General features: G+C 42.2%; 1 protein-coding gene across 7 annotated transcripts in view; it reads right to left on the bottom strand.

Annotated features, from left to right (window-relative positions):
• The window catches only part of HMCN1 (hemicentin 1), a 252,628-nt gene that overhangs the window by 12,610 nt on the left and 221,650 nt on the right, over window positions 1-18,368 (bottom strand). For 6 of the 7 annotated variants that reach the window (XM_068953529.1, XM_068953530.1, XM_068953525.1 and 3 more), the window contains 21 exons: window positions 18,180-18,317; window positions 17,874-18,008; window positions 17,336-17,605; window positions 16,677-16,867; window positions 16,099-16,312; window positions 15,368-15,502; window positions 14,945-15,135; window positions 14,132-14,213; window positions 12,889-13,158; window positions 12,197-12,367; window positions 11,836-12,006; window positions 10,586-10,756; window positions 9,243-9,413; window positions 8,427-8,597; window positions 6,627-6,797; window positions 5,983-6,132; window positions 5,520-5,657; window positions 5,072-5,193; window positions 3,370-3,607; window positions 1,540-1,602; window positions 238-357 (listed from right to left, as the gene is read on the bottom strand). In XM_068953529.1, coding sequence (XP_068809630.1) covers window positions 238-357; window positions 1,540-1,602; window positions 3,370-3,607; window positions 5,072-5,193; window positions 5,520-5,657; window positions 5,983-6,132; window positions 6,627-6,797; window positions 8,427-8,597; window positions 9,243-9,413; window positions 10,586-10,756; window positions 11,836-12,006; window positions 12,197-12,367; window positions 12,889-13,158; window positions 14,132-14,213; window positions 14,945-15,135; window positions 15,368-15,502; window positions 16,099-16,312; window positions 16,677-16,867; window positions 17,336-17,605; window positions 17,874-18,008; window positions 18,180-18,317 — 3,483 coding nt within the window. The remainder of the gene's footprint in view (window positions 1-237; window positions 358-1,539; window positions 1,603-3,369; window positions 3,608-5,071; window positions 5,194-5,519; window positions 5,658-5,982; window positions 6,133-6,626; window positions 6,798-8,426; window positions 8,598-9,242; window positions 9,414-10,585; window positions 10,757-11,835; window positions 12,007-12,196; window positions 12,368-12,888; window positions 13,159-14,131; window positions 14,214-14,944; window positions 15,136-15,367; window positions 15,503-16,098; window positions 16,313-16,676; window positions 16,868-17,335; window positions 17,606-17,873; window positions 18,009-18,179; window positions 18,318-18,368) is intronic. The other variant, XM_068953524.1, reaches the window with a different exon arrangement.

Genomic DNA, 18,368 nt, shown 5'->3' on the forward strand with positions numbered 1-18,368 from the left:
CCATGTCAAAACGAAACAGGTTAAGTAGCATCCCAAACACGATCAGGTATGAGTACTTCCTTTTAAATATATTCAGAAGTGAAATAGTAAGAATACCACCAATAAATTATGTTTTTACAGCGACAAAACGGCCCAGACCTAACAAAACATATACCTAGGCATTTAAGCAAATAGAGAATTTTGTGAATATAGCATTGAGACTTGTATCCAAGCTGTCCACAGCCATAATTATCTTACCCTGACATGTTCTGCCATCTGCAGATATACTGAAGCCTTGTGGACAGGAGCAGTAGTAAGTTCCTATGGCATTATGGCAGGCATGGGAACAAGGATTTCGCACAGCACATTCGTCTTCATCTAGAACAAGGAAACGTTTGGAAAGCCAGTGAGACTTTACAAGGCTTTACAAGAAACTACATATTTAAAAAAAAAAAAAAAAACCCTAAGAAGTATATATCTGGCAGATATCACAGCGTAAGACTAGCACTAACTATCAAACAGTTTCACAGAAAATGGCCAGCAGTGCATTCGCTTTGCTATCGGGTTAGCAGTATCGCCTTGCCAACCCCTTCCTGATACAGTGGTGAAGCAATTAGCAAGGCATGAACCTGTCTGCAGAGCAGGAGAGAAAAGCATAAACGTGCCAGGACTGAAGTTTCAGATATTAATAATAATGAAAATCCCTTAAAACTGCCTTTGCATTTCACTTGTATTAAATCTACAGTGCTACAGATTCAAGAGACCAGAATTCGCAAACGGGAAATCTTATATGTCTGGTTAAGATCTTACTTTTAAGAGCTGTTTCCAGACCTACACACACAAGGCCTCACTGGAATTTTGCTCGAGTTACATCTGCAGGAGTAGGTCACTCCTGCGTTAATGAACGTTTGATACAATCTTTTCCAGAAATCTGAAAAATCTGTGTTATAACAAAACAGATGCATAGGAAGCCTAACTATAAGACTGGAATCTAACCTTGGAAAGACTACTGTAAGTTTTCCATATTTAAATTTTGGAACTCATGTTGTTTACTTGATCATTTTGCAAGAGGAAAACTGTTTTAGCAACCTTATTTCCAACATTTTTGGTTTGCAACTCTTTTTTAGCAGCGTAGTGTTTAGCTCTGTCTTTTTTAATTTCACTAATTTATAAACTTTCAAGTGGCAATGAATTAAGTCCACAAAAGTATATCAAATCATTGTTCCTTAAAACAAAGGTGACTCATTAATCTAGAGGAGACTGCTAAAATGCTCACAACCTTCTTTCCAGCTCCTTCTCCCGAGCAGAGAAAGTCTGTTTCTCAGCGGGCAGGCGTCTACGACGCCCACCGCCACGCAGGACGCGGCGTGCTTCCTCGCTTCTACGCATGCTCTAGGTGCGTGCAGAAATCAAATCCTCATTTGCTTTCGGATTCACACCCCTTCCTCTATTGTAACTTCCTCCTTCTGAACTCTACCGCACGCTTTAAAGCCCTGAAGAAAGGTAATCTAGATGCCGCGTATCTGATTACGTATGTATATATAATTTGTCACGTCTTACCTGAACAGTAAGGCCCAGTTGAGTCCAAACCAAACCCAGCAGGACACTGATTGCTACGATCTCCTGTATGATAAAGGAATCGTGTGTTACTTGTAGATGAAAACACGACCATATTATTACGTTAAGAAACCCTTCTACCATTCAGAATTGCAGCCCAGATACTTATAAAAGCTTCCCTGTAGCTGGACACTAACATATGAATTTCTCAAATCCAGATTTTTAGGGCCTTTTTCTTACTTGGGGACTAGAAGTTAGAAATACATGCTTTTCCTATTTTTAGTTGATGTTTAGAAAAAAATAAATAAATAGGTTTTTTTCCCTCTGAGTGACTGCGAGTTGCATCCCAGCCTAACACGTCCTGCAAAGTTCCTACACAACGTTTTCATTATTAAAAAAGAACAGACCTTTCAGTTTCACTCCAGACAGATGGAAGGAAATAAACCCAAAATAAACCAAGCATAATGTCATAGACTGTGGAAACTCACTGCAGGAGAGTACAGGCGCATACTTAGGAATTGTAACGGAAAACTACCCTATGGGAGGAGACTCTGCTCAAAGATCACATATATTATACTATTCATTTGTACCCTGAAAAATGATTCAATAACAATGAGATTTTGAAAAAAGTAACCTCTTAATTGTTGCAGGAAGTTCAGTGAAGGCTTGCACAGATTTATCCATAGGCATAACTTCATCTGTTGACCTTGTTTTATCAGCGTGGACAGGTAAAATGGGCACGATCTTGTTTGGCTTTCAAATTGCACGGGGAGCTTATAGTCTCGCAAGCGGGGAAAAACATTTGACTTGACACAGAAGTGTCGCTTGTTGAAGAGAAAGCCTGAGATAGGCAGTCTCACTGTTTCACTTTTTTCAAATGAAAAAACTCAGGTTTGAAAAGATCTTATGCTAGAAATGATGTTTTCAGTCCCGTTGTGTAAAAAATACCCTCGATAGTACACAAAAAGATAACAGAACATTCTCTGACCTATGATGACTTCTCTGCAACGGAAAACCCTCCTACAAAAATATTTCCTCTATTTCTTCAAATCACACGGGTAAGAAGTTAATAAAAGCCAGCAGTTAGTAATGGAGCAACAAGCCGCAGTGCAACAGGCCAGGGAGCTATGAGTTAGCCACCTTTGAGTGGGGACTCCTCGGATTTACGGAACGTACAAAAGCACGTGTCCACACAGTCCTGCCTAACTGCAACTTTCATGATGTCCGGCCTTCAAAAAATCCCATTAAGAAGACTCCCCCAACTCCCTGATGCAACTCAGCTGTATTTGCTGCATATGCCAAATAATTCTATAGAAGAACGGTCTGAGAAACGACTTAGGACATTTTAGTGCTGAGTTTTGCATGTTCTTCCACCTCTGCAGCCTTGTTGCCATTTTACTTACCTCTATATGATTTTGGGTGTGTGAAGAAAATACACAATCTGTATTTTTCATAACAGCTATGGCAAAAATAAACCAACCACACTTCACCCTGACCCAAAAAGGACAATAATTTCGTTTTAGAGAATGAAGGGTACATGCAAGAAAAACGAGAAATAAGTTTAAGGTTGACCGTCTGAAGCTACCGTGATGAACTGCAGGTGCACAGTTAGGGCAAACTGCAACAGCTTTTACATATTATTCTCTGGGTCTATACGAAGCCATATAGGTCGCAGGATGTGCAATAAACAATAAAGTTATCTGACTTATCTGACCTTTATGGTGTTTCCTCTTTCAAGGCCATAAGCAGCCCTTGAAAATTGAGTAATGACTGCTCGGAAAACAGGATACTATCTCTCCATTGTTTTATTTTGGTGAAAGACTCAAACAATACCTTTTGCAATGGAAGCATGGATTTTAAAAGTCACAGTTTCTTCTAGAGGGTTGTACTCTGTTGTAATAGAGGAAGCATGGAGCGTTTCCACCAAGAAAGGCATTTTTCCTTTAGTGTAATCATAGGTGATAGTATGGTTCCACGTATAGGGAACACTAACTCCATCTATAGTGAAGAGACGAGTAGAATGGGCATATAGTTGCCCAGGACCGGTTTGAATATAGTCTTCTGTGTAATCCTGAAACAGCAAGATTCAGGCATCAGCCTCTAAATACAGCCAATACACTGTGGTCTTCCTATTTTACAGTGTGAGATGTATTCTGGAAAAAAAGATTTTTCCCTTCTTAACAGCTAAACAAATTGTATTTCACACCATATATATATTGTTTTTTCACTCTGGTTCCTACGTTAACTGTTGAATCTTAGCAGCACCTGCTATATTTCTCTTCATAAAAACCAGTCTGGCAGTACGGACAATATTTTCTTTACATTCTAGGTCAGGTTCTGATCACAGTGCGCTAAATAAACAAGGAATACAGAGAAATTATGCCACCAAAAAAAGGTATACATATCGGGGAAGGTACACATCACAGTATATTGCTATGCCAAGAACCTTGAACGTCTTTGCTGTGCTGTGGCGTTAACGGCAGGGTGTTCATACTACTTACCACCAACTAATTACTGCCTGTATAAAAACACTTTAAAGAATGTTTTTTCTTTCACAGTAAAAGCAATTATCAAGCACCTGATACTAAAACAAAACTTTGATACTACACATTATATTAAGCCAGATGGCTTTCATGGCTTACCCAAGTACTTAAGGCTTATACTATACCAAGAAGAGAGGAAAAACAGTTATTTTGGAACTTCATCATTCTGCTAGGAGTGCAGGCTCAGTGACAGAAACCATCTTTTACTACACACAGTAGGGAGTATCTCCTAGAGCCAACAGGTAGAGCAATTCAGGAGCGAGATTATAACCTTCTACCATATTGCCATGCAAGCCAGCCTCTCTCTAATCATCCCTGAAAAAGGACGTAGCGAAATCTTCATTCTTTGAAAAAGCAAGTTCGGTAAAATAATTCAGATGAATTGTATAACTGGACCGTTTGTCATAACGGACATCTCCACAAGACAAAATTTGGACGCTACGGCTGGCAAAGGAGCAGTTCATTCACATCGTTAACAACATGCCTGATAAGAACATATAAAATTCCCTATGATGTAACCTGGCTCAGAACATGGCAAACCCCTCGTCTTTCCCGCTCTATCAGCGCACAGGCATGTTTCTCTGCCAGACTACAATTACTGATGATTTGTTTACAGCGACAAGTATCAGTCAAAAACTTTTGCAAGGTGCTATGGCATGAAGAGCTGGCGTTCTCCTTACAAAGTCCGAAAACCAAACTAGCTTTAAGATCTATAACTCTATTAAAGGCAACACGTGACGTGCCTGCCTGTGATAACTAGCCCAGGAAACACTTTTCAAAACTACCTTCTAACATCTAAAACCTTGAGTGCCTAATGCTACGTTCCCAATGACATCTCCTAGCTTTCAAGGACAATATTAACATCTATCAATCAAGTCAGACACAAAATAAAGCAAAACAGCTTTCAGAACTTGTGTCTACTGTATTAGCAGAGATGAGAGAAGAAGTCTGCATAAACGTGGGAAGAGCGCGGTCTCTAGAAGCAGCTTTACCTTTATGTGAGTATCAGCTAATGACTGGAGCTGCAGAACATGGCCACTCACGACAACATCCAGCAGTAAGGCTCCATCTGAATCCAAGCCCCGGGCAATGTGTGTCATTCGCAGAATCTCTCCTATGAATTTTAAGAGCACATTGATTCACAAAACGTCCTGACTAGAGACTTGGGTCAATCCAACAACATCTGATTTGGATCCCTTAACCAGTTATTTTATGCTAGTACTTTTATAAGGCATGCCATGCCTAGAATATAAACATTACATATTTCTAATTAAAGCTTTGAAAACTGTGTTTTAAGCTTCAGAATAGCATAGCTATTCTGGAAAATACTGGCATAAGCACAAAACTCAAAACTCAGCAACGGCTATGCGTGATTTTTTTAATAAATGCACTGTCAAGCTTATCAGACACCAGAAGAGATGGGATATCACGGTAACTAACCAGTTGCAAACTCCACTTGAGTTTCTCTTTTGAAGACTGCATCGGTGAGAGTAAACCCATTCACGGCTTCTCCAATTTCTTTTGCAGTTGTCCAATAAACTGGGCTCAGAATGGAAACGAGCTTTCTCATTGCTGCACCTGAAAGAAATGCAACACAACATTCCACTTTTTTCTTCCCCCCTAACAGTGTGTGACCCATGTCAGTGGGAGTTCAATATGCAGAAAAACATTTAAACTAGCATTACTCTTAAAATAATAACCAGGATAAGCACGTACTGGTATATTCAGCGGAATGATTCTATAAATACTAATATATTAGAAGTAAATATTGAAGATTCCCTTTTCCTCTTGCTGTCTACAAAGAGGTTAGATCAATTTCTTCAGTGACACTTAATGAAACGAAGTGGTGAAAACGGACCCGGCACAGAAGTCAGCCTGGCTCAAGGGAAAAACAGGAACCTACCAAGGCTCCGAGGGACGTTCGTAATCTTTGCTTGTATTATTCTAGCTTCGGAGTCAGGGCTGTCTGTTACTGTAGCATTCAGGAAAGCAACTCCGAATTCGATATCGTTAATATTCCCAATGACGCTTCCTCTGGCACGCGGGGGCCCACCTGCGCAGGGGAGGGAAGGGAGGAAGGAAAAAAATGCCCCTATGTGAAAACCCTGCCCTCTCATATTTTGGGGGACAAAAAACTTGGAAATAGTGCCCAGCATTTTAAGAGATCAGAGTTCTGCGCGTCCTTCTGCATGTATTACACCAGCTACAAGAATTACACAAAACAGAAAAACAGGATCCTGTGTCTGTATGGTTTGCGACATACGCGTGGTAAGCACAGGAGTGGTCCCAGGCACCACCGAAGCACGCTGCCCTCTCTCTGAGAAAGGAACAGCTGTCCCACAGTGTACTCCAGGGCTTCCTAACAGGTTACAACAGCAGCAACACATTTATCCACCTGAAGTTGTGAAAAGTGATTTCAGCTGAAAGAACGCAATTATTCGGTCAGGAAACTGGTCAAGGCACTGGGGAGTACCAGTCAGATGAGGAGTGCAGCAGGCTTTTACCACGTTCTCATCCTCCTTGTGTGCAGGCCACAAATTAACTTACCAGGACATGCTTGGCTATTACACCTGGATATCTGGGAAGAGTCGCCAGGACAAGGACGTCCACGATTTGATGCTGCTGGACTGTCGCACAGGCGTATTCGGGTCTGTTCTCCGCCTCCACAAGACGCAGAGCATTGGCTCCATGTTTGCCACTGCCCCCAGTTTCCATCCACTGAAGAAGGAAAAAGCAAAGAAAGCAACTTGAAACGTTTAGCGTGAAGCGTTTCAGGCTGTTTCTTCAGTGTCATTCCTTTGTGATGTAACCAAAAGAGCCAGCTAAACGGGTGACAAAAACACCTTAATGGGTAGGCTTGAGCACTCCTCCCCTCAGAAATTCACCACTTAAAATTCTGTTAGTCCTGGAAACTAGGAGGCTCTTCCAGGGAATGTTTCCAATATAATGCTTGGGGACTTTTCAAGAGCTGGACTAAATTCTCCCCTGCGTCACACTGAAGAGGTAGGTACTCCTTCAGGGCTGGCCAGGAGGGTTTTGTACTCGGTAAACCACAGGCTGCCCCTCTGCACAATTAGCACAAGCCCCCAGGGGCGGCAGGGGTAGAGAGAGGTCCACCGCACAGGTAACGAGCACAGGCTGGCTGTGGGTGGCTGCCTCTGGGGCTCTCCCGTAAGAATATCACGCTACCTACGAACAGATGGCAAAACTGAAAGCCATTGCCGCAGGCGCTCAGACCCATCGCGCAGCAGTTCACAAAAAAACAGCTGTCTGTATTCGGTATCTCCTGCCATACTTTCTTACAGTCTCACTGAAGAGAGACCATTCCTGTTCAGGGCTCTGAGCAGTACCTTTACTACTAAAAAGAAAACATCTGAGATCGCGTAGGTGTAAAATGGATGGAATTGTCCAAAAAAACAAACCGTAATCTTTGCAAAGAAAGAATCCAAGTTCTATCTAGCCAAACACTCCCAAGAGGTCAACTACGTTTGGCCTGGATTTCATGTGGGAAGGAACCCGCATGGCCTTCTCTGGGTAGCATGGCCTGCACAACAACAGATGATAGGACAGAAAGGCGAGCTTATGCTGTGTGAATAGAGTATGCGAGAACGCCTAATCTGAGGGAACGTTTGCCCAAAACTCGTTAACACTAAGAGGAAAGTTACAGTGAGAAGTTTGCTCGAGACAACCATCAGCCAGATTAGGGAGCATCCAGGGAATAACCAAGAAATTTTCGAGTAAAGGAGGCGTCAACTTGAAAAGGAGTATAAAAGCATGAAAATCCATGACTGTGAGGAGAACATTGAGACGTTTGTAGGTGTTTAATGAGTCTCTAGGCACTCTGGTCTATCTGTTGTTTTGCTGATACTCATCCTGAATGTGTAAGCTCACTGCCCATTCACCGCATGTTGTTAATAAATCACTAAACTGCTTTGACCCCGGTTTGATTTAAACCCTGTGAGTTGAGCATTTTTTCCCTGCCACATGTTCTGCTCCTGGAATACATTATAAGAGTTCACTGGGACCCTCGTAAAGCGTACTTACTATAAAAAGTAAGTAAAATTACTAGGTGTAGGAAAGCTTTGCATATGTTATTTCCTGTTTTGGATTTTTCTACCTCATTCTGGTAACATCTAAAACGTGCGAAAAGGGAAATCGTGGTAAGGTGACAGGCATTTAAAAAAAAGAGAGTGAGCAGATTACCAGGTTGTCTGAAATTGGACTTAATAATATAGAAATGTTTCATATTTCTCTTTCGTAACACGAAAATCTCACGTACATAATGTAGACTCTGAAGTACTCTAGGGAAAGTTGCACTTAATTTTCCCCGTTAGGCTGAGCACTCACCCGGGCATATTTCAGTGCCACATCTCTGTATCTGCGTATCAGCCCCTGCACACGCTCTGCCACCACTGGCAGGGCGAGGGTTGTCACAGGTCCGGTACCGCCTCATCTGACCGCCGTTGCACGTCCGGCTACAAGTTCCCCAACTACTCCACGGGCCCCAGTTGCCATGGACTGTAAAAAACCAACAGTCAGATTTGATTTGCCTTCCTCTTACTGACAGATACTCCAAACAGACGGTCAAGCTAGGAAAATATCCCCGTTGGGCAGCACCTTTTCATTCTAACTTTTTTTCCCTAAAGTAATCTCATAGCAAATCCAACCGAAAAGCAAAAATCAGAGACGTAAGGATCTAAGAAAGTCATCCTGTCCAGCATTCAGCTGTTTCGCAGAGTACATTAACCATCTCCAGACTGTTGTAATGCACTAATTGACTAATAAAGGAAAATAAAAGTGACTCACTAGATCGTACTGCGAGGTAAAAAGAAATCAGATTTACGGCAGTCTGTGACAGGACCGCTGTAACTTTACAGAGGGACACAGCCTCTGCCAGTCCGGCAGCAGCTTACGCACCAGCTGCTACTGGTCTGTCCTCCTACCAGCTGATGCTTAAAACGTCCCAGTCACGCTGACTGACGAAGAGATGCTTTCACTCTTGTCAGGTATCTAGTACCACTTGCTGCGTTTAAATCCCCTAACTTTTGCGCACACACTGAACGAGGGTACAAACGCGTTTGGGATCTGCGGAAAGCCTTCCTTCCTCCTATGCACGCGTTTAAACCCGCTAAGCGGAGAAGCAGCCTAGCCCAAAGCACTTACTAGGACAAGGATCACTGTTGCAAAAATCAATTTGTATGTCGTTTCCTTCGCATTTGTGGCCCCCAAATTGCGGGGCTGGGTCTGAGCAGCGGCGCGTTCTCTGCCTGCTGCCTCCTCCGCAGGACACGGTGCAGGTGCTCCAGCTGGTCCACGTGGCCCACTTCCCGTCCACTGGTTAGAAAGGCATGAATCAGTGCTACATCAGGACAAAGCTTACTGTAGGATGTTTTTGACTCCTTATCTGTCGGACATCTCAAACGCACAAGGATTTGCAGGAATGGAAGCTGGAGAAAAGCACGGCCTGTCATTTAAATAACCTGTGCGCCTAACTAGACTCACGGCCAGTTCCCATGCTCAGTCACTCAGAATTTTATCCGTAAGCAAGTGAAACCACACGCAAAGTAGTCCCTGAAATTACCACACTGGGAAGATGACCAGTACTAATGCCATCCAAAAAACCTGGTCCTTATCCATGCATCCTCCTTTGGTTACAGCTGTACTGTCTGAGGGGGTAACCATTGCCACCACCTTCTTCCCTCTTCCTTCCTAAGCATGTTTACTGTTCCCTTTGATTCACTGGCTCAGCTGCTGGTGTGAGTTCTTTCTGAATTATTTTAGGCTTAAGCAGTTGGATAGCAGGGTCTTTGCTCTCCCAAGTCACAGTGACAGAAACTGTTACATGTGAGCGCTTGAATTGGGAGCCGAGAAGAGGCCGATTAGCAGCAAACAGGTTGCGAGCAGGACCCTCCTCAGCCAGCAGACCCTCTAGCCAGATATATGTGACATCAGGTCCTCAGTTGCTCCACCTCTACAATTTCAGTTTCCATCAGTTGATAGATACAGTGAGGACCTGGCTTAGGATCCGTCACAGCCAAAACGTATGCAGTTGGAACGAAGCCAGAAGGATCCAGTTTGAACTGCTGCATAGTCCACTTTGTGAAATTTCCCTGAGGCAAATACAGAGGTCATATTTCAAAAACGTAACCTTTCCTGGTCAATAAATGATGTACTCACTGAAATGTGGAAGAAAAGGACCAAAAAATCCCCCCGAAAGTAGGGAAATCCAAGAAGAAATGCTTAGGCTATCTATAATTTAACTGCCATGGATTTACAATGCCGCTTTTGCACAGTGGCAGGCAAAAGGAAGGGACACAAGGGTAGCAGAAGAAATCCCATTCGTTAGGTCTACAGACAGACGCTAAAAATAGCGGGCCAGTGAGAATAACAGGTTTGACTGGAATTTTTATCAGGGATTACAGATAACAGGGATTTCAGCTTTAGCTAGAGAGCAAGCAGAATTCGGAAAGGAAGTGCCAAGTTTGTCGTCGTTCTCTGTGTCCTACCTGGGCAGCGCCTCTTGTTGCAAACCTGCATCTGTGTATCAGACCCCTCACAAGGTGATCCATCGTTCGAAGGAGGAGGGTTACTGCAGAGCCTCAGCCGGGTTTGAGTACCTTTCCCACAAGTCTCACTGCAAGGACCCCAGGGCAGCCAAGAACTCCACTCACCGTCAACTGCAAAGGGAGCAGAGCTATCAATCTGTTTAAACTATACAGTATATACAAATATACAGCTGCTTTAACTTGTAATTACAGCGCCACAACCTAAGGGAAAAAAAACACCCCACTTTCTCTAAAATCAATGAATTAAGTATTCTGAATAAGGCTTTGAAAAACCTTCTCCACGAAGAACAGCTGAAGCCATCAACAGTTTCCAAAGAGAGATTAGTTCTTCCTTTTTTGTTTCCTCAAACACATCACTTCACCTGACTGCAAACAGAACAACAGAACTGAAGGGCTTGATCAGACCTGGTGTTTTCGTAAGTTACCTGAATCTGATTCTCTTCTACTAGGCTGACGGTCTCAGCAGGGAAAGGGGCATGCTAGCTAAAAGCTGCACCACCAGCTTCAGTGGCTGGTAGCCACACACTGGAGGTGTCAGAACGGATTTTGTGGCCAAGATCTAGAGAAAATGGCATCCTGGCGGTATCCAAGTCAGGGAGAAAGGGAAAAAATCAGCACAGTAAAAAATGTATAGAAGGAAACAGGCCATCAACGAAGGGCTGTGAATAAACTACACCCTGACAAACACAGCAAGGAGTACCAACACAGGAAGGAAACCTTAACATAGAGCTAGTGAGGAGAAATTCACTCCTGAAAGTTTAAAGGACAGAGGAAGAAAAATACTGACAATGTCTTAAGCATCATGTTTTGCACTACTCATGTATTCTTTTTTCATTTTAATTGGCTTTGAAGAACGGATCTAGAGAAGTGAGTTTTACTCTGTGAGCACATGCTAATAAACACTTTGAAAAACACTGAAATATAAAATTAACGTTTTCATGGGGGAAAAAGACGACAACCTGAAAATACTCCTTGCGTTTACTTTTGTGACTCCTGTTTCCAGGAACTTGAGCCATTCAGTGTATTATAGGTAATTTAAGCACAGATAAAATTGGAGAGTGTAATGTCTTATAATCTAATAATATGGAAAAAGCTGAGAGAATACAGGCTTCGAGAAAAAAAAAAAAAAAAAGAAGAAATCTATATGAAAAGTAGCTTATGCAACTGATTCTAAATCAATCTTCTCTTACCTGGGCAAGGTCTAATATTACACATGACTGAATCCACAGCACTGCCATCGCACGGTTTCCCGCCGCGTTGAGCTGGTGGGTTACTGCAGGTTCTGGTTCTGGTCCTGTTACCTTGTCCACAGCTCTTAGAGCACTCTTCCCAAAGACCCCACTCCGACCAGTTGCCATCCACTAAGTAATACAAAACCCCACAGTTCTAATTAAAATACATTTGTAAAGTGTTTACCAAAGCTTGCTCCTTCCCCAAAAGTCAAGATGAATTCCACACCGTAAATCACTCTGTCATGCAGATCTGTGGTCACATGGTCCATTGCTAGGGCACTTAAGGCAAGTGAATAACATCAACTCATTAAAGATATACCTGGACAAGGCTTGCTGTGGCAGCTGCGTACATCTGTATCGGGCCCCTCGCAATGCCTCCCTCCATTTGCCGGGAGAGGGTTGTTACACTGACGGATCCGCTCCTGCACACCCTGACCACAAGTTACACTGCAAGGTCGCCATTCAGACCAGTCGGAAAATCCACCGTGCACTGCAGTGGCAAAAACGATGCTTTGTTTGTAGCATGGACTTGTGGTTTTAACTCTTAGACTGACACAGCAAAGTGAAAACTACACTTCAAAAGCCATACCTGGAAATCCAACTCCCTTCAGTTCTTCATTACCGCAGAAATAGCTTACCACCGTTCACAGAATACTTCAGCTGCTCTGAAATAGCTATCGCTTATGCTCCTAAATGCTCTCCTTTAGATCAGAGGTACAATTAAATTATGATATCTGTTCGAGGATGGGATCTATTTCAAGACCCTCTCACTATTGTTTTTATCTCTCATTCCTTCACACTCTTATATCTCATACAGCTGGATGAGCATAACAGCATTACAGAAGGAACGGAATTACATGAAGCAGAACCCCACTGACATCTCAAACTAGGTTTAGCACACACCTAACGTGCACATGGAAGGAATAAGTCAAAATCTTGCCCATATTTATTCTGAACCAATGCCAGAATCTACCAGCTTGCTAGTCACTATCCTATATACCGTGCACCTACCCTGGACAGTCAGCGGTGCTCTAACAAGAACAGATCCCATTAGGTTCCTCGCTACACACTCGTACTCAGACGTATCTTCCTTCTGTGCTGCAACAATACGCAAGGAGCCATTAGACAGGGCAGTCACTCTCTCACTGCTCACGACTGGATGACCTTGGCGGGACCACTCAATGGTCGGTGGAGGTTCTCCGTTTGCCTGGCAGTTCAGCATTGCTGTGGCACCAGCTTCAATAACGGTCTCTACAGGTTCAATAGTAATGACTGGAGGACCTGGAAAAAAAAAAAAAAGGTGGAGTTGGGGCGGGGGGGGAAATGTTTTAGACCCACCAGACTTGTCAAGAACTTGCTACAGCAGCAGATTAGCATGTATTTTCACTGTAATGAATATTAAATAAAGGTCTGGTCTGAAAGAAGGCAAAAAATCTTAGTCAGTTAATTTGGAGTAAAATATTATTGTTGCTCTTCAGAGGAATACAGGTTAGAGATTTTTCTGAGATCAAATATTCTATTGTCAAAAGGTAGGATACGTGCAAGCTAATATGACAATGATGGACTATTTTTAACGTGAGAGTAACCTGAAGACCAAAGGTGGGATTGAGGCCTGACTCTATGAGCGCACAGTCTTCCCATAGCGCTAAAACATGTATTGCTTTTCACAGAACCTGCATGAAGACGCTATTATCATCTCCCGAGGCAACGGAGACAAAAGTAACAAATTTCGTACTGCTTGAGGCTATAACAGAAAAGGGATGTTTAGAAATTCTACCACCAGTGAAAAAGTAATTCTAAATTAGAATTTCAAACTCTAAATTTGAAAAAAATGCCATACTGTCAGTGAAGGCTGAGATTGATCTCACCTAACTTTATTAATTTAAAAGTTAAGAGTCTAGTTTAGCCTAGCTGTGCAGACTTCCTCTCTAGTCAACTGAGAGAAACGAGCCCTTTCAGAAGGTGATTGACCCCATTCTAAGCTGGTTTCTAAGATGAATGGGCTGAATCACCGCTACCTGCTTCTCCTCTTCGACCTCAATCACTAGCTGACCCTAGACCCTTAACTATTAATGACAAAGTCAGATGAGATGAATCTTACCTAACGTGCAGTGAGGAGCCCAACCTCCACTGACTGTCTTCCCCCCCAAACTTCAATGGGAGCTGCACACACATATCCAAATGCAGATTATTGCTCCAAATGCAGGTTATCGTTCCAATCTAGTGGCATTAAACTTAGCACTTTGAGTCTTACTCTGAAGTGTTAGCGTCAGACTGCGTTCCACCACGCCAGCATCATTGGTAGCCACGCACTTGTAGTCACCAGCGTCTTCATTCTAAGGAACAATAAGCAAATAGCCATAGAACTTGTCAACACATAAGTAATGAGGGTCTTGGTTTTCAGTGGATCTCATAAAAGTGAATTTTCCACTTTACAACATGGCATGCACTGGATCTCAAGAGGCACACCGGTAGATTCTGAAGTATCCCAAATTTTTATTTCTATTAATATTAAGCTGATACTGTGAATTATTTTTGCTGTTATTATTCCATTTATTGTTTCCCTCAATTCCTTAATTCTGAGGATCAAAAATATCTATTTAAATAAACTTGCGGGAGCTACTGTTTTTAACCTCATTTCAAAATACAGGACTGAGATTTGGGGGTCGGGGGAAAGGTCTTATCACTCCTAGCAAGAATTTGGATACCAGAAGGTTTGTACTAGGAGAATCCAATTGCTTTTTAATCGACCTGAGTGAGTAGAACCCAGAGTCTTTTAAGGTCAAAGGTAAAAATTCCCATTTAGCTGGGCACGACCAGGATTTCACACACCAAAGACCAGTATGTAAATTCAGTCTTTCTGACAATCAAAAGGAATCACAGTCCTTTGGGTTTCTTGTCACAACAGTTTGAGCAGAGTATTGTAGTCTGGCTTAAAACAGTATTTGTTAAAGCTAAAAAGCCAAAGTGGCTTAACTGCAAAGCCTTACTCTTTCATAACTATATGATGTGGAATTTATTAATTAAGTGCAGTGCACAAATTCACTGTAGCAGATAAGTGACTCACTACAGTGCCGTAGATAGCAAGAGAACCATTGTTAAGCTGCCGGATCCTGTTGCTAATCTGAACACCAGCTCCTTTTCTGCTCCACTGGATGGTTGGAGGTGGATCTCCTCTGACTTCACAGTTCAACATAGCATTGCCACCCAGAGGCTCAATTCGGCTAGAATGGTAATCCCCTTTGAAGACCGGAGGCTCTGAAAAAGCAAGGGATGGCAAGCAAAGAGCAGAGCCAAAGAAAAATGCCCTTAACGAAACTGTTGGTAGGAATGAGTTATCTCTGATTTTAAGACTTTTTGAAGTGTGAACTTCAGCCTGTTTCTTTTTTTTTTTTTTCCAGTTCGCTAGAGACAAGGTGTCAAATACTATGAAAAGAAGGCTGCATGAAACTCACTGATTGTTCTCACAACTGCTGTTGTTTATACATACCTTTGACATACACAAATCCAATAGCTTTGATTGAGCCAACTGTGTTTTCTGCCGTGCATACGTAGGTACCAGAATCATCTTTAGATACTCTTTCGATAACAAGTTCACTGTGTCCATTTATGTCATCATATCGCGCTGAAGAGAGAACAAATATTAAAGCACTACCTTCAAGGGTTTTAAAAATACGCATCTCAAGGACTGCTATTTTGCAGGACCGTTTAAATGACAGTGCTGTTCAGCAGCATGGCTCAATGGCACTACGCATTTCATTTCTGAGACGGCTGCGGTCTACGACATTTTCAGCCTTTCCTTGCCTGTATGCACGTATTCACTTACGTTTGCCCCTTAATTTCAAGCTTTGTGCATCTGTGCTCTACAAACCGCTGAAATTTTATTCATGTTTGAGAAAAATACCTTGGGTTGCTGGATGCTCAAAAATAACCATCAGATACAGTATGTTTTTAATGTGTTACACCGGGGTCTACAGAGAAGGAACAGTTTCTTAATTATCTTCTTTACAAGTGAAAGTGTCTCTAGTTACAGTTATAGGGTTTCTAACGATTTAAATTCACGACCGCATAAGGCTGAAAACATACTTGTTCCTGAAACAATCACTGCCTAGCAAGTTTATTATCTCTCTGATTACTCTTCCCTTACCCTCAAACTAACGGCAGTGTTGTGTGGGCAGAAAGTCTAGAGCTGAACAACCAATAGGATCCAGTGTTACCTACCTGGAATGATGTTATTGTTAAAGGTCCATGTTATTTTGGGTACGGGTATCCCAGTTGCTTTGCAAGTTAATTTGAGCTGTTCTCCTTTAGTCAAAGCTATATCTCCAGGCAGTTCAGTAAAAGCTGGGAGTACGTGAACCATCAGGGTGACCGTGTGTGCGTCTTCTCCAGCAGCGTTGCTAGCAATACAAGTGTAATGACCGGAATCTTCAGGCTGAAAGGAAAAAATTTGGGGGAAGTTTCAACAGTGAAATACTCTTACACAACATCACCTCTTGTAATGACATGGGTCTCTCAAAAGGTTTGAAACTAGCACTCAGTAGAAACGTTTACCTGAACTCTTTTGATTCCTCTCAATTTGAAAGATGACCTACGCTTTTTTCACCCTTCTGGAGAAAGTATCAATTTTTCTCAGATATTTTACTCCTCAGTGGAAAATGATACATATATAAACATGTACATAAAACAAAATAAAACAAAAAAGACTAACCCAGAAATGGGTGAAAATATAGAGGAATAAAGTTTTTTCTTATTCCTTCCAAACCAGTCTAGTCATGGTTTAAACACAGGCAACTTACAACAACGTTGTCCAAAACGAGGTCTCCACCTGGCACAGCCCTGTATTTTCCTGCTATATCTGCTAACAGAGCATTGTCCTTCTTCCAGTTTATTGTCGGTGCTGGAATCCCATCAGCCACACAAGACAGAACAGCCTGGGAATCCTCCGTGACTGTATACTGCGCCTCTGTACTGCGGATCCTGGGTGGAACTGTGAGAAGGTTAAAAAAAAATGTGTGTGTGTGTGTGTGTGTGTGTATATATATATATATATATATATATAGTTATTTATTTATTTATATACATAAACTCTCTGTGTATTAACCAGGCACTAATGTAAAAATGTACTATACTGAAACAGAGAAACCGCGGCTTGAATCTTCTGCATTGTTTCTTGCATCCAGCAGTGACCAGCATTAACTGTGCCAGAGAAAGGTGTGAAATGAGAAAGCGGAAACTGAACTAAAAAAAAAAAAAGAAAAAAAAAGTAATGGTATTCCTAAATCCAAGCAATTGGCTGGTATTATGAACCACATGCCTCTTAATCCCATTATAAGTATCACACCCTAAGTAGCAGAGTTTTCCTGAATTTCTCCCTTAAGTCCTATCTTCCAATCCTCTGTGGTTTCACGTCGTGCTAAAGGCTTAATGTATATCGCTTCTTTACAGTTCCACTTACTGTGCACAATGAGCTCCGTGCTAGAACTGCTTGAGCCTGCCAGGTTTGCCGCTATGCATGTGTAACGGCCAGTGTCGCCAGGCTGTACCAATGCAATCTGCAGGGCGCCAGTGCTAAGAATTCTTCTTCTAACGGACTCTGTTATTTGCTGTCCATCTTTGTGCCAGCTGATCTCTGGCCCAGGGTAGCCTTCAGCCTCACACTGCAAAGTCGCAGAACGATCAACAGGAACAACATGCTCCTTGAGGTGGGACTTGATAACAGGAGGAACTGGAAAAGAAATAAGAAAATTTAGAAAAAGAATTGTATGCTTTAAGAAGCATGTAACACTTCAGTTGTCAATGAAAATAATCCTAAAAGCACATTCCACTTCTAAAGTGGACAGACTACTGAAGCGACTACACCTCCTGGGCTCTATTCAGCGTGACGTCAGCTGCGAAAGCATTAGGTCCATTTCTGTTGCTCAAAATCGGGCTTTGACCAACAGAAAGTGCGCACAAATTCCCTTGTCTAAACAAGAGTTTAAGTGATGACTTACCTTGAACTTTCAGTTTGATCTTCCCCAGAGCTGTGCCAGCTGGATTTTGAGCAACGCACATGTAAGTGCCAGCATCTTCAACAGTTGATCTTGCAATCTGTAAACTGCCACTGGGAAGAACCATATAACCGTTGCCTAAAACGAGCATAAGCAAAGTAGAAAACTTTATAAGCATAAATACATGTATGTAGGTAGGTAGCTATACACACATGGGTTCCTTATATTTAACTCGAATATTATGGGAAGAAAAAATAAGTTTTTGTGATACAGCAAAGTAGACTGGAATTATAGGCTTTAGAAGGATACCTGCTGTGATAATATTGATGCCCTCCTTTTGCCATGTTATTACAGGTCGAGGGGTACCTGTTGCTTCACACGGCAATAGAACGGGATTGTTCACAATGACATCCAGTACCCCTGGCTGAGTTTGAATAGCTGGAGGCTCTGTGAAACAAAATCAAAAGCAAAAGGCAACTGTTGGCGGCTAGAAAATAA

This window comes from Struthio camelus, chromosome 8 (genome assembly GCF_040807025.1).
Source record: "Struthio camelus isolate bStrCam1 chromosome 8, bStrCam1.hap1, whole genome shotgun sequence".
NCBI lineage: Eukaryota > Metazoa > Chordata > Aves > Struthioniformes > Struthionidae > Struthio > Struthio camelus.